General features: G+C 43.7%; 1 protein-coding gene across 1 annotated transcript in view; it reads right to left on the reverse strand.

Annotated features, from left to right (window-relative positions):
- dock3 (dedicator of cytokinesis 3) overlaps window positions 1–16,760 on the reverse strand; it is a gene marked incomplete at both ends in the record, with an annotated part of 250,584 nt that overhangs the window by 88,749 nt on the left and 145,075 nt on the right. The window contains one exon of the mRNA XM_083772261.1: window positions 5,996–6,092. Coding sequence (XP_083628387.1) covers window positions 5,996–6,092 — 97 coding nt within the window. The remainder of the gene's footprint in view (window positions 1–5,995; window positions 6,093–16,760) is intronic.

Consider the following 16,760-nt stretch of genomic DNA (forward strand, 5'->3'; position numbering starts at 1 on the left):
CCGTCCTGGTGGATCATCATCGTAATACCGGCATGGTTTGATTCTATAGGCGTAAAATAATTGATATGAATATTCTTCTTTAATCTGAAGTGAATTTGAGGTGAACCACAAAATGGCCGACCACTGCCATGCATGCCCTACATTTCTTCCACAGCCTCTCAACATCTTTAGGGATGTCAGCAGCAGCACAACATGTTGACAGCTGAGAGCTGGGGTTCATGAAGCAAATAATGTGTTTGGAGTTTCAGCTGCGTTTGGTTTCACCGTCCTATGTCGGTCTGAAAAATACAATAATTGCATTTTAAATATTAATTGGATGTCTCCTTTTTTGGGGGGTCCCCAGGTGTCAGTGAACTTAAAGGGGCATTCCACTCATTTTCAACATTTTACTATGTCATTAATATACCTTAGAGCTGTTGTTGTGTGGAAATAATAAAAAAAGTCCCCCCCATTCTGTGTTTCCTAGAACTGGAGGTCTGAAAACAATCATTAACATGGTGAATCACGTCTTGTTGACATCACAAGATGTGATTCACCATGTTAATGATTTTTTTCAGACCACCGGTCTACGAATGGGTGAATGTAATGTGAATCTATGTGAAGCGCTTTGGATAAAAGCACTATATAAATGCATTTACCATTTATCATTTAGAGTAATGAAGATGTATAAATTGAAAGTCATTAAATGAGGGAAGTTGTATTTCTTGAGTATTCTAATAGGATGTTAATTTAATATGACCGCCCACCTTTTCCCTTGAAGACCTTAATTAGAAAGCATGTGATCGCTTCATTCCACTTTAAAGCGGTCTCATGTTATTGAAGTTGACAGTTTGTAAATCGATGGGGTCAACCTGAACAGCTCTGCTCCAAGATCTGAAAGCTTGGACAAGGTTTTAGTCGACTAAATCTGCAGTTGATTTTGTTGACAAAAAAAACATTTTGGCAGGCATGCTTGGAAGATTTTCCACCCGAGCGCATCCAAACATAAATTGACTTGTCTTTTAGTTGGCATCATGTTATGCTTTATCTATTGAAAAATAGCAGATCTACAAGCTCATATCGCGCCACCGAGTGGCGCGATACGAGCTTGTAGGTCTGCTATTTTTTGAAAAATCGAAGAACGACTGACATTTTTTAGAATCTGATCTCGGGTCAGAATGGGTTCATCAGACCAGTGTGTGTCCAGTGGAAACCTCGTGTGAATCTGATCTCAGGTCAGAATGGGTTAAGGCACCGTGACGGAATCAAAACATCCCTCCTGGTCTCCTCATCGCCATGACAACCAAAGCAACAGCGACACAGCATGTGATCACAGAAACCATGTGACACCGCACAAGTTGGAACCCTTCTTTTTCTTAGACACACACCGACGCACACACACACACACACGTGCGCGCGCACGCACACACGCACGCACACAAACATGCACACACTCAATGTTTCTCAAATCATCACAAAACATAATTCTCTCGATCTCCCTCTTTCTTTTTCTCTCTCTCTCTCTCTCTCTCTCTCTCACGAACACACACGCACGCATGCGCGAACACACGCACGCACACACACACACACACACACACACACACACACACACACACACACACACACACACACACACACACACACACATACATTTCAGAAGTTGAATCAGGACCCACTTTTAGGCCAGTGCAACAGAGCATGCTTTTGCCTTTTTTTTAAACCCTACCCAGTTTAACCAAATACATACATACATGCACACCAAATAATTGTGACATATTTAGTAGATAAGTCATTGCATTGGTTACTTACAGGCAGAATATCAGGTCTCTTTCCCTCTCTGCTGCTCTTCTCTCTCTCTCTCTCTCTGATCAGAGCGCTAGCTAACAGCTAACCTGGAGGAATCTCCAGCAGCACATGGAGGTAATCACAGGCTGTCAAACAGCTTGAGATCCCTCACAATGTAACTCTGCTCTCTCTCTCTCTCTCTCTCTCTCTCTCTCTCTCTCTCTCTCTCTCTCTCTCTCTCTCTCTCTCTCTCTCTCTCTCTCCCCCCCCCCCCAAATAATCTACCCATCTTGTGTCTTGTGTCTTTCTGTCTGTTACTTCTCTATCATTCTCTGTCCTCTGTCCTCTGTCTCACACAGTATTGCGTAGGCTACTGCATGCCTATGTGTGCAATAATACATGTACAGTAGTACATGTTTTGCTGAGGTCCGCCACCTGTCACTTTAGATTTCGTTTTAGTCATATATTTTGAATAAAATGTAATTTTGTCTTAGTCACATTTTACTTTCTGAAAATAGCAGATCTACAAGCTCACAACATAGCAGCAATGTGTGGTCAGCAGAAACGACATGTTTTATACAGTGTTGTTGCCGTGCATCATGTTTCATACAGTGTTTTATGATGCAGTGCATCAAGTTAATGTATTTCAAAAATAAGAGATGTGGCCAAAAAACGATGACTTTGAAAATGTAATTTGGACTCCAGAAATATACTGTGTGGCAGCACAAATCTCTTGGCTCCCTCATGGTGAGTTCAGTAGAAATGGGACATCAACCAACTTGTACACTGTGGCTAAATAAAATCTGCAAAATCTGTCTTCATCGTTTTTCCAATCCAAACTATTGCCTCTGTTTTGAGTGATCATATTTATTACAGTTTGTATCTGTTAGCTCTCTGTTTGTATCCTCTCTCTCTCTCTCTCTCTCTCTCTCTCAATTTAAAAGCAAAGACACCACCGCATACAGTAATGAATGCTAGGTCAAACCCACAGTTCTCGAATAATGTTTGTTTTGAAACAAAGCCCAAGGCTTGAGAGAACATATGAGGATTTTGAATGTAAATGTATCAAGAGAGAACAAGACTTGAGGACAGACAACACCCACGCGTACAAAACAAACCGAACCAAAGGTTTCACATGAAAAACAGGGACGGCGGTGGCTCAGGAGGTATAGAGCATCCGCTAGGGAACCCTCCGGAAATGTCTTGGTACTGTACATACGACCCCCTGCCTTGCCCGCCGTACGCCACCTCCACCGGGTTAGCGTCAAAGTGTCCTTGAGCGGAGCCTGCTCCAGATAAGCTGTGTCGTTCTAAGTCAAACCTCACCTCAACAAGCCAAAACCAGCCCAATAACATGGCCATATTTCAATCACACCCGTGTGAAGTGCTCTTATCATCGTACATCATTATCATGCATCATCTCATACTGGCCTGTTGCGCACAAATTTATGTCATATTTGGCGGACATTTGACCTAATTTCTCTCCTTTCATCGTCGATGGCAAATATGAGCCGTGTGGGGGACAAGTTGACGTATATTTTCCCTTCATTGTCAATGGCATTTAATGTTTGTAGATGCATACTGTATAAGCACTATATCGTGAGGCCGAAAACACTTTCATCTATCTGCGTCTCTCCGGTCCTTCTGGAGGCCAGAGCAGAGCGTCAGCAGCAGTCAGCCAGAGGTGTTTGAAAGGTGACTTCATCATACTGATGATGATGATGATGATGATGATGCCCGACTGCCTCCAGGCAATGTTTGTCACACCTCAGTGCTTCTCCTCGTTCTACACATGACCTCTGAGCGCTGGTGTAAAGTAACTAAGTACATTTACTCCAGTACTGTAGCCAGGCCTACTATGCCTTTGTGCTACAGTATATGTCTATGAGATCAGCATCCACAATGTGCCCTATAGTCCAACATAAATCCAGTCCTTTTCAATGGACAACATGGCCAATCCACCCGGTCTCTCCTGTGCTATTGTGCTCCTCAAATAGGTTTTTTTTTCATTCAGAATGCGGCCCACTTTAGCTTCCACAGATTCCACTCACGTGTTCTATACTTCACTGGTTGACAATGCTGCAGCCACACTCACATTGTAGAAGTGATCAGTGAAAATGTGGGATGCTGTTGATGAAGACCTGAAAAGATTCTACAAATGCCTTCTCAACCAGTGGTTCTCAAACATTTCTTCTGAACCAATGTTCCAAATCCTATGTTTTTTTTTGTATCATTGAATTTAATTGCCTGTTTATGTACTGTATGTGAAGCACTTTCTAAACCTGTTTTTGAAAAGTGCTTATTTTATATTATAAAGTGTTTTCTGACAGACAGACAGACAGACAGACAGACAGACAGACAGACAGGCAGGAACATTGCTCTCAGCAAAGGAATGTGGAAAGAAATGGCAGTCCCACTGGGGGAGTCTGTGACAGTGTGGCAACCTCGCCATGATCACATTCTGTGAGTTGAGTTGTTGAAGGTCGACTGTTATCTGCTCTATGTTTTGGATTTATTTGGAGCCTGAATAAATCCCAAGTGGTTCTCTACCATCCCTGCAGTGGCAGAGAGATGTTCAAACTCATCAAATATCTTTTGAGTCATTGCATGTCCTCAACAACTAGCTCTAATGCGTTGCATTTAGAGCGATGTTACTCTCGACTTCCACCGCTCACATGAATGCAGACCAGCCTCTCGTCTTTAGCGTAAATAAAAAGAAAGTTTTTGCTACTCACCAAAAACAAAGGCGGGTTGTGTCATTGGAAAGCCTACTTTCCTTAGTGGGAGCACTCTGAGCCCCACCACCACACGTATAAACGGTACTTTTTGTTTCCACCGGGAAAGAAAACACTTTTAGTTACTCCACTGCGCCTTCTACCAATATTGCATAGAGAATATTTTTCCTCCGCCAAAAAGTACTGTTTAGCAAAAACGTTCTTTTTATTGAGTGGCGGAAGTCGAGAGTAACATAGCTCTAAATGCAACGCATTAGAGCTATGGACCAGAGCTACTCAACAACATACCTGGCAATGCATCTGATTAGTTGAGTCAGGGTGACATGCTGTGGCGATTTACATATACCAAACACACATCAGCTTGGAGGTCCTTGGCATGAAAAAGTTTGAGAAGCACTCGTTTATATAGTCTCTCCCAGTGGGAGAGGCATGAGTTTAGAGACAAAGACACACACAATGCCCGGCTCTGCACCGCCCGGTGGAGATGCGTTCTACGCTTTCATCTCCTCAACTCTCAGCAGAGAGAGAGGAGCAAAACAAAAGCTGGAGAGAGACATACAGAAGAACAGGAGGATCAGGGATGTTTTAATGCAGTCTCTCTCTCTCTGTCTGTCTCTCTGTCCTTGCCTCTCTGTCTGTCTGTCTGTCTCTCTGTCCTTGCCTGTCTGTCTGTCTCTCTGTCCTTGTCTGTCTGTCTGTCTGTCTGTCTGTCTGTCTGTCTGTCTGTCTGTCTGTCTCTCTGTCCTGTCTGTCTGTCTCTCTGTCCTGTCTGTCTGTCTCTCTGTCCTGTCCTGTCTGTCTGTCTCTCTGTCCTGTCTCTCTGTCTGTCTGTCTGTCTGTCTGTCTGTCTGTCTGTCTGTCTGTCTGTCTGTCTGTCTGTCTGTCTGTCTGTCTGTCTGTCTGTCTGTCTGTCTGTCTGTCTGCCTGCCTGCCATGTCCATGCCTTTTCTTCTATCTTTTTACTTTCTCGATGACAAAAAAGTGAAAAGACGGAAGGAGGATGGTGAACGAGTACCAGAACACAATCATGGTAAAACAAAGGGTTTGTCAAGATGTGACAAGTTAATATAAAGGACAGGCAGAAGTGGATTCACAAAGTCTCTTTTCCTCCACCACGCACGGCGCACGTGTATGTGCGTGCATGAATACTCATACCTCTGCAAATGGGGTCAAGTGTCAAGGTTGAATAACATTCTATTTAGTTTCAGTCATCTGAAAAGTATTTGTTTTATTCTAGTTTTAGTCGTATAAGCTCACATGTTATTTTCAGAGTGCAACACCCAACACTGACAATATATTTAGTCTTAGTTTTAGTCATCATGGCTTAGTTTTTATTTAGTTTTTATGTACAGTAGTTAGTTTGGGTAGTCGACGAACATTGTTCTGCATGGTTTAAGACAAGTGGACGACAATAACCCTGGTACACAGGCCTATACCATATCTCTACTGGTTTCACCATGCAACTTTCATTTTGAAAGTGTTGCAGTGCAACTCACCACGTAGAGCTGTTTCCATAGCAACGCCCATTCCTGTAGCGTTGACGTCACCTCGGTAACGATGGGGTCTTCCAGGGGTACGACGGTCTCATGCTGCCTGTACACACACACACGCACACGCACACGCACACACACACACACACACACACACACACACACACACACACACACACACACACACACACACACACACACACACACACACACACACAAATTTAATTATAGTGGCACTTGATGCATATAGGGTTGGGCGATATTGACACATTCTTGAAACGAAAGGCATTCATTGATCATTTCAATCAGCTAAGACAGTCTAATGAAATGTGCATCACTTTAGAGCAGTGTTGTTCAACCCTGTTCATATCAATTTCCATTATTTATTTGGCATTTGAGCCACGGACCACCATTTGATGAGATCTAGCCTCTCAGACCCAACACTTTGAATATTGTGTTTGTCTTTGGATTAGATTTTGTCCACAATTCCATGCTGTATTGATGTGGTACCATTAGGAGAGATAACAGGCAAACCTTGATCAAAATAACAATTCTTCTACATGCTCTAATTGTGTAGACTTACAAAATAAATAATACAGTTGTTTAGCAATACTTTTACTCTTGAGAGAGTGTAACGGCGGACGCCGTTACTATACCTAATGCAGATGCTAACACAATTCGGGTAGGGTATAATGTAAATAAGGACACAAATTGTAACAAATGCATTTATTGAAGCTAAGGGGGGACAACTCGGGGTTATGCAAGGGGGACACTGAGTTGTCGGTGATTCGTTGAAGTGGCGGATCTCCTCATACACCTACAAATTAACAGATATAAGGCACATTAGTTTAGGAATAAAGAGGACAGCATACTTTCTAATTGACCAGCATAATGAGAAGACTTGTGAAGAAGGAATGTAAATCTCTGATGTCTAAACTTACCTCTGTTTACTCTCATCCTCCTTTCTGGGCAAATGAGTGCCCTCCGGGTATAGGCACCCCTTTTATAGTTCCGGGAGGGACCAAGTGGGAAATGGATAGCAGGGGGGGATTGGGATGGACTATAATGAATGTAATCCTGTATGGGTTGTGTATATATATTTCTATGCTAACTGCTAACTGTGAATAGGTATTGAGGGTGCATATATACAGTAGGTTTATATAAAATGGCATTGTGTGATTCTAAGAGTGGGGAATATTGTTATTGTTACTTGGGGAATGGTATGGGCTAACCAGGTAATGGACTAGCCTGGTTAATAAACCAGACTAATATCGCACGGATCCGCGGGATATTAGTCTGGGGAGGCTCAGCTTGGATTTCATTTTCAGGGAAACATTTTCTCTTTGACGCAATTGGTCAGAGCTACTGTCAGTCAAAGGTCTCAAGCATTGAACGTCACTGTACCAAAGCCCGCCCATATTGCATACCGTGTCCCTATTGGAGGCCACATTCTCTGGAGTAGGAAATAGGCGTAAAATTGAGCCTCTCCAGACCGAAATCCGCCGGTAGGCAATTTTTTTTTGCCAACGGCTGATTCGGTCTGGTTTATTAACCAGGCTAGTAATGGACTGCCCTATAAAAGGCATGTCGGTTGTATTTAACCCGAGTGATGACAGGTTGTCTTGATTTTGACTGTCAAAGTGATTGAGAAGAAATGGAAGAAATTAAGCCTTATTGAAGGTGCCCTGGACTGGTCTCTACTCATTTGTTGCCTTGGCCGCTCGGCACTCTCACAGAATGAAACCAAATGGACCCTTAAGGCTTTTAAGAGTTAAAGATCTATAAGGTTCCATCATTTAGCTGGAGCCAGCCAGGGGTCATCAATATGTCTGTGTCCGTGGAAAATACCTGGTCTTATCCTTGGCAATTTTGCACATTCTGATATTTCCATTATTATATTCCAATGTTCTTATTTTGATCATAATAGCCAATTACTGATTGTCAGTCTCCAGGTTTTCTTCAGATGATGTATTACACTGATTTACTAATGACACTATTGCACATTATCAGTCCACTATAGCACTAGTGGTTCTCAAACATTTTATTTGCAAGTACCCTCATAACTGTACAAACAGAACTTGTATACCACTCATTCAGGACTATCTCGTATCTCGTTGTGTTTTTCTGGTAATACTCGTTGTGTTTCTGGTAATACTCGTTGTGTTTCTGGTAATACTCGTTGTGTTTCTGGTAATACTCGTTGTGTTTCTGGTAATACTCGTTGTGTTTCTGGTAATACTCGCCGTGTTTCTGGTAATACTCGTTGTGTTTCTGGTAATACTCGTTGTGTTTCTGGTAATACTCGTTGTGTTTCTGGTAATACTCGTTGTGTTTCTGGTAATACTCGTTGTGTTTCTGGTAATACTCGTTGTGTTTCTGGTAATACTCATTTTGATGCAAATATATTTTGACCAAACTGTCCACTACAAGCCAACAGGATATGTGATCACTAATCCGTGTTCTGCTGGTTGCATGATGTTGTTCATTATTAGCTGTACCTCTGATAGTCAGACGAGGTATTATTTTATTCTCTCTTCAGTCTTGCACTGCTGTATGTTGTTTGTGCTCGCAACAACATGTAAGTAGCCTACCTTTGTTTGTAAGTGGGGGGGGCGGCGGTGGCTCAGGGGTAGAGTGCCTGGATGGTAACCGTAAGGTTGCCAGTTCAAACCCGGGCTCCCCCAGAGTTACTGTCGAAGTGTTCTTGAGCAAGACACTGAACCCCTAATTGCTCCCGATGTGCTAGTTGGTGCCTTGCATGGTTTCCGCTGCCATCGGTGTATGAATGGGTGAATGTAATGCACAATCTCTGTAAAGCGCCTTGGATAAAGGCGCTATATAAATGCACCATTTACCATTTACCATTTAAGTATACAGTACCTTTGTTTGTGATACAAGAACACGATTATGTGTTTAATTATGTGTATTATGTGTTGATATTGCTGCTAACAGACATAATGTGGGTTTTATAAATACTGAAAAAGCGCTTCTGACTAAACCTCCTAACTCGATTGGATCCTTTATTCAACCACTTTATTGTATTTGATTATCCTACTGTACCTATGCAATATGTTTGCATGTTATCTACTAGTATTAACATTTTATGCACGTTTCTGCTATTTGTAAATTGTAAATAGTTTAACAGTTTCCGTGCTTTGAATGGATTACTCCAGGTTAATGTCGCTGCCATATCGGACATACGCGACTTTTGTTTTATGTGTTTAATCCGCCGTAATGTAAACAAAAAAAAGAAAATTCTTCTTCGCCGCGGAGAAAGAGAGTAGGCGCATCTGTTGTGATAAAAAAAACGGAAATCGTCACATGCTGTGGGCTGCTAGGGCTTCTGGGAAATTGAGGCCAATGGAAATGCATGGGGTGCAACGCCTCATTGAGACCAGTCTTGTGTGCGTCTTCCGGGTGCACCAAGATGGTGGATGATACACTCGGATCATAACAAACCACGGGAGCTTTTTTTGCTGGATTTTCGCGGATTAAAAGCCCAAATAATTCAGCGTATGCTCTAAAGGTAATACAACAATCTCGGCAGTGAAGGGGGGTTGATTAAAAGTCCGATAAATCGTTTTCCGCAGTCAAACTGTTAATACAGTAAGTCATCTTTGTGAATGCCTTTTATTTTCATTGATATTTTAGAATCACACGTAATGGAACAGAGTGGTGCATAATGGTGTGTGTGTGTGTGTGTGTGTGTGTGTGTGTGTGTGTGTGTGTGTGTGTGTGTGTGTGTGTGTGTGTGTGTGTGTGTGTGTGTGTGTAAAGAAGTGTGTGTGTAAAGACTTTAACACTTTCTCTATATAGCCTGTGTTACCCGCATTTCATCCATTTTTTGATACTGCTTAATACGCTAAACCCGCTATTTGTTTAATTTGAAAATACACATCTTCAGATAACACTGATGTCCCCATCTCACATGAAAGGATGCCTGTGAAGATTGGTGTGTTTGTGGATCTTGCAAAAGGTAAAAATGCCCTTTTATGATGTGGAGGATAGGTCTATTATCTATTCCTTCCCTGGCTGCAGCTTCACAGAGAAGATCTATCCAGTATTCAATCCCTGTGCTAACCACCATGGCATAACCCATTCTGACCGGGCACCCATTTTGGTGTTGGCATCATGTTATGCTTTAGCTATTGAAAAATAGCAGATCTACAAGCTCATATCGCGCCACCGAGTGGCGCGATACGAGCTTGTAGGTCTGCTATTTTTGAAAAATCGAAGAACGACTGACATTTTTAGAATCTGATCTCAGGTCAGAATGGGTTCATCAGACCAGTGTGTGTCCGGCGGAAACCTCGTATGAATCTGATCTCAGGTCAGAATGGCATAAACTGTCCTCTGATCATCACACCTGTCTCGTCCAACCTTTAGACAGAAAGACAAAGGGAATGATTACGGATCACCTCAACACCCCATTATCATCAATAACCAAACAGTTAAAATAGTTGACAGCTTCGGAGTCAATTTCGGATGAATAAAGTATCATATCAATCAATCAATCAAGCCTTAAGTCGATTAGTTCCATTGTTACTTCAAGTCCTCCACAAATATCTGGCTGAATAGCAATTGGACCTCATTATAAATAACATTATAAACAGGTCCCATTTAAAGTACCCGCATGCTGTTCTTTTCTATTTGACTTGTCTAGCATGTTGACATTTTATAAATGTATTTATTATTGATTTTATAGATTATCTTTTTTTTGTCTGCCCCGTCAAACACTCATTATACTGGCTGGCGTGGGTAAATGCAGCTAGAAATAAATCAGGCAGTCAATGTGTTCACGAAAGATCACTACAAGTTAAAATAGTAGAAAGAAGAAGAATTTTCTCCCTGCCTCCTTACACCCTGCCATGCCTCCACCTAACCTACATCCTCCCTGCCTCCCTCTGCATATCTCTCTCTCTCTCTCTCTCTCTCTCTCTCTCTCTCTCTCTCTCTCTCTCTCTCTCTCTCTCTCTCTCTCTCTCTCTCTCTCTCTCTCTCTCTCTCTCTCTCTCTCTCTCTCTCTCTCTCTCTCTCTCTCTCTCTCTCTCTCTCTCTCTCTCTCTCTCTCTTCTCTCTCTCTCTCCTTCAGTCATAACTCTTTTGTTTCTTTATTGGCCTTTCCATCTTCAACCCCCCCCCCGCCCCGTCCCCCGCACCTCACTTTTACTTCTTTTCCATTTTCATCTTTGTCATTCTCCCCTCATCAATCATGGATGTGCCTCTTTAGCTCTGCTCTCACCTCATCTCTCTGTCTCCATTGTGATTTATATTATTGTCGCTGTCGAGCTGCAGTAACCTCTTAACTCCATATTCCAACATTTGTTTTTTGTTTTTCGTTGTCAATTAACGCTCTACTTAATCATACTATACAGTGTCACACAAAGCGTCACACAAAAGCATCAAAAGTAGCAGATCTACAAGCTCTAAACGCGTCACTTTGTGCCTCGTTTTGAACTTGTCAATCTGCTACTTATTTTGTAACTAAGTAGTAAGTACCTGAACTCAGAGCCATAGAGTAAGACAGAGTTACGCAAACTCTGTTCACTTCATGGGGCCAGTCCAATGGCTTCTACATAGACTTCTATTGGTTTGTCCCTATTTGAAGGCTTCACATAGGGACAACCGGACAACCGGAAGTTTACGGAATGCATTGGAGTCTATGGGCTCGCGCGAGTACATGAACCACGTGACCGGGCTGTTTTCTGAGCTTTTGTTTTGAAGGCGAGACATTTCATGAACCATAAACTGGAAGTGAAAACGATGTAAAATCTTATATTAACCCATTTAGGACTGAGGCCGATTCTAGAAACGCCTTCTATCTAAATCCTGACCTAAACAAAACAAAAAACAAAAGTTATGCTGCTATACTGTACATAGCAACTAGAACCCCAAAAGAGGCCCATCCAGAAGGGTTAATTCACCCCAAACATACATTTTGTAACCGGAAAAAAACGTGCTCAAAATAAATCCTATTATATTATAGGATTTCCCCAAAATTAAAATGTCTCTGCTTTGTGTCTCGTCTTTCTTTTGAGATATGTGTGTCTACATCGTCCTAGAACAATATGTTCTAACTTCTGTGGGTCTTGAAAGATTAGTAAAGAGTCTTTACTAATCTTTCAAGACCCACAGAAGAGTATATTTACTAAAGACACTCAAAAACGATGGCAATTAAGGGCTGCAATAGGCTGTCTATGTACTGTAGAAACTCTGGTAGTTGTAGTTGCTGTAGCTCGACCCACCCCCCTCCCGTCTCTCTCTCTGCAGGGTACAGACAGTGCGGGGTTTCTCGGGATTTCTCAGTGAAAAACACATTATCTTTCCACAGCACGCGCTCGCTCTCTCTCTCTCTCTCTTCTCTCTCTCTCGTTCCAGAGACTTCAGAAGCACTATGGTAGGTTCACTAACTGCATGGAGTAGAGTAGTGCTGTGCGGTGCAAGGTGAACCCAGGACAAACCGCGCTATAGTAACGACAATACCAAAAACTCACCACACCATCAGTGGTGGAAAAGGTATACTGACACCTTTTACTTAAAGTAACAGTACTGCATTATAGAAATACTCTGTTACAAGTCCGGAATTCAAAGTTTACTTGAGTAAACGTACAAATTCAAAATGTACTTAAAGTACCAAAAGTATAGAAAGTATACTCATTATGCAGAAAATCCCATTTCACAAGTTTTCAATAAAAGCATTTTGAAAATACATGCATCACATCGTGATTCGCGACGCATGAGCTTGTATAGGCTATTTTCAAATGGCCGAAAGGTGTATATAGGGCTGAACTGAAGTGCATGGTTATTACAGATTTTGTAACTAGTAACTAAAGTTGTCAAATAATTGTACTGGAGAAAAAGTACAGTACTTAAGTAAATATTACTTTCCACCACTGGATACGATACCACTCATCACCTTTTTAAATACATGTTGTTACAAAAACCTCCTTTCTCGCTATTTTAACTTTGAGTTGTTCTTAAAATTAACTCATATTAACTGTTTATTATCTTCTCCCCCAATAACAGTAAAATTAACTCATATTAACTGTTTATTATCTTCTCCCCCAATAACAGTAAAATTAACTCCTATTAACTGTTTATTATCTTCTCCTCAATAACAGTCAAATTAACTCCTATTAACTGTCTATTATCTTCTCCTCAATAACAGTCAAATTAACTCCTATTAACTGTCTATTATCTTCTCCTCAATAACAGTCAAATTAACTCCTATTAACTGTCTATTATCTTCTCCTCAATAACAGTCAAATTAACTCCTATTAACTGTCTATTATCTTCTCCTCAATAACAGTCAAATTAACTCCTATTAACTGTCTATTATCTTCTCCTCAATAACAGTCAAATTAACTCCTATTAACTGTCTATTATCTTCTCCTCAATAACAGTCAAATTAACTCCTATTAACTGTCTATTATCTTCTCCTCAATAACAGTCAAATTAACTCCTATTAACTGTCTATTATCTTCTCCTCAATAACAGTCAAATTAACTCCTATTAACTGTCTATTATCTTCTCCTCAATAACAGTCAAATTAACTCCTATTAACTGTCTATTATCTTCTCCTCAATAACAGTCAAATTAACTCCTATTAACAGTCTATTATCTTCTCCTCAATAACAGTCAAATTAACTCCTATTAACTGTCTATTATCTTCTCCTCAATAACAGTCAAATTAACTCCTATTAACTGTCTATTATCTTCTCCTCAATAACAGTACGGTCTCTCAGGACTAGGCTGCAGGTTACCTATAAAGCATCAACAGTAGCAGACCTGCAAGCTGGAAACGCAGCACAAAGCTTGTATATCTGCAATGTTTTATTTATTTTTTAATTGTGAAAAGTAATAGTTTGGGAAATAATCAGGTTTCCACCCGACAGCGCAATGCATCACTGTGAGTTTGTAGATCGACTATTTTCAAATAGCCAAAGTAGCCAGGGCTAGTAAAGTTTTCAAATTGGAGTAAAAAGCACAATCTTTGCAGTCTCTCTCTCTCTCTCTCACACACACACACACACACACACACACACACACACACACACACAGTAACAGAAACACGCAGATGGAAGAGAGTAAGAGGATGAGGAAGGAGAGGCAGGGTGTCATTGAGGGAGAGGATGAGGAAGGAGAGGCAGGGTGTCATTGAGGGAGAGGATGAGGAAGGAGAGGCAGGGTGTCAGTGAGGGAGAGGATGAGGAAGGAGAGGCAGGGTGTCATTGAGGGAGAGGATGAGGAAGGAGAGGCAGGGTGTCAGTGAGGGAGAGGATGAGGAAGGAGAGGCAAGGTGTCATTGAGGGAGAGGATGAGGAAGGAGAGGCAGGGTGTCAGTGAGGGAGAGGATGAGGAAGGAGAGGCAGGGTGTCAGAGAGAGAGAGGATGAGGAAGGAGAGGCAGGGTGTCAGAGAGAGAGGATGAGGAAGGAGAGGCAGGGTGTCAGAGAGAGAGGATGAGGAAGGAGAGGCAGGGTGTCAGAGAGAGAGGATGAGGAAGGAGAGGCAGGGTGTCAGAGAGAGAGGATGAGGAAGGAGAGGCAGGGTGTCATTGAGGGAGAGGATGAGGTTGGAGAGGCAGGGTGTCAGAGAGAGAGAGGATGAGGAAGGAGAGGCAGGGTGTCATTGAGGGAGAGGATGAGGAAGGAGAGGCAGGGTGTCATTGAGAGAGAGGATGAGGAAGGAGAGGCAGGGTGTCAGAGAGAGAGGATGAGGAAGGAGAGGCAGGGTGTCAGAGACAGAGGGAGAGGATGAGGAAGGAGAGGCAGGGTGTCATTGAGGGAGAGGATGAGGAAGGAGAGGCAGGGTGTCAGTGAGAGAGGATGAGGAAGGAGAGGCAGGGTGTCAGTGAGGGAGAGGATGAGGAAGGAGAGGCAGGGTGTCAGTGAGGGAGAGGATGAGGAAGGAGAGGCAGGGTGTCATTGAGGGAGAGGATGAGGAAGGAGAGGCAGGGTGTCAGTGAGGGAGAGGATGAGGAAGGAGAGGCAGGGTGTCATTGAGGGAGAGGATGAGGAAGGAGAGGCAGGGTGTCATTGAGGGAGAGGATGAGGAAGGAGAGGCAGGGTGTCAGTGAGGGAGAGGATGAGGAAGGAGAGGCAGGGTGTCATTGAGGGAGAGGATGAGGAAGGAGAGGCAGGGTGTCATTGAGGGAGAGGATGAGGAAGGAGAGGCAGGGTGTCATTGAGGGAGAGGATGAGGAAGGAGAGGCAGGGTGTCATTGAGGGAGGATGAGGAAGGAGAGGCAGGGTGTCATTGAGGGAGAGGATGAGGAAGGAGAGGCAGGGTGTCATTGAGAGAGGATGAGGAAGGAGAGGCAGGGTGTCATTGAGGGAGAGGATGAGGAAGGAGAGGCAGGGTGTCATTGAGGGAGGATGAGGAAGGAGAGGCAGGGTGTCAGTGAGGGAGGATGAGGAAGGAGAGGCAGGGTGTCAGTGAGGGAGAGGATGAGGAAGGAGAGGCAGGGTGTCATTGAGAGAGAGGATGAGGAAGGAGAGGCAGGGTGTCAGAGAGGGAGAGGATGAGGAAGGAGAGGCAGGGTGTCAGAGAGGGAGAGGATGAGGAAGGAGAGGCAGGGTGTCATTGAGGGAGGATGAGGAAGGAGAGGCAGGGTGTCAGTGAGAGAGGATGAGGAAGGAGAGGCAGGGTGTCATTGAGAGAGAGGATGAGGAAGGAGAGGCAGGGTGTCAGTGAGGGAGAGGATGAGGAAGGAGAGGCAGGGTGTCATTGAGGGAGAGGATGAGGAAGGAGAGGCAGGGTGTCATTGAGGGAGAGGATGAGGAAGGAGAGGCAGGGTGTCATTGAGGGAGAGGATGAGGAAGGAGAGGCAGGGTGTCAGAGAGGGAGAGGATGAGGAAGGAGAGGCAGGGTGTCATTGAGGGAGAGGATGAGGAAGGAGAGGCAGGGTGTCAGAGAGAGAGGATGAGGAAGGAGAGGCAGGGTGTCAGTGAGGGAGAGGATGAGGAAGGAGAGGCAGGGTGTCAGTGAGGGAGAGGATGAGGAAGGAGAGGCAGGGTGTCATTGAGGGAGAGGATGAGGAAGGAGAGGCAGGGTGTCATTGAGGGAGAGGATGAGGAAGGAGAGGCAGGGTGTCAGAGAGAGAGGATGAGGAAGGAGAGGCAGGGTGTCATTGAGAGAGAGGATGAGGAAGGAGAGGCAGGGTGTCATTGAGGGAGAGGATGAGGAAGGAGAGGCAGGGTGTCAGTGAGGGAGAGGATGAGGAAGGAGAGGCAGGGTGTCAGAGACAGAGGATGAGGAAGGAGAGGCAGGGTGTCAGAGACAGAGGATGAGGAAGGAGAGGCAGGGTGTCAGTGAGGGAGAGGATGAGGAAGGAGAGGCAGGGTGTCATTGAGAGAGAGGATGAGGAAGGAGAGGCAGGGTGTCATTGAGGGAGAGGATGAGGAAGGAGAGGCAGGGTGTCAGAGACAGAGGATGAGGAAGGAGAGGCAGGGTGTCAGAGACAGAGGATGAGGAAGGAGAGGCAGGGTGTCAGAGAGGGAGAGGATGAGGAAGGAGAGGCAGGGTGTCATTGAGGGAGAGGATGAGGAAGGAGAGGCAGGGTGTCATTGAGGGAGAGGATGAGGAAGGAGAGGCAGGGTGTCAGTGAGAGAGGATGAGGAAGGAGAGGCAGGGTGTCAGAGACTGAAAGAGAGGAAGAAGGTGTGAAAAGTGAAGCTATAGCTATAACGAAATAATGATAAGAGGTGGTAGGGAAGGAGTGAGGACATGAGACAGAGGAGAGGAGAGGAGAGGAGAGGAGAGGAGAGGAG

Source organism: Protomyctophum parallelum (assembly GCF_964188405.1).
Source record: "Protomyctophum parallelum genome assembly, chromosome: 8".
Lineage (NCBI taxonomy): Eukaryota > Metazoa > Chordata > Actinopteri > Myctophiformes > Myctophidae > Protomyctophum > Protomyctophum parallelum.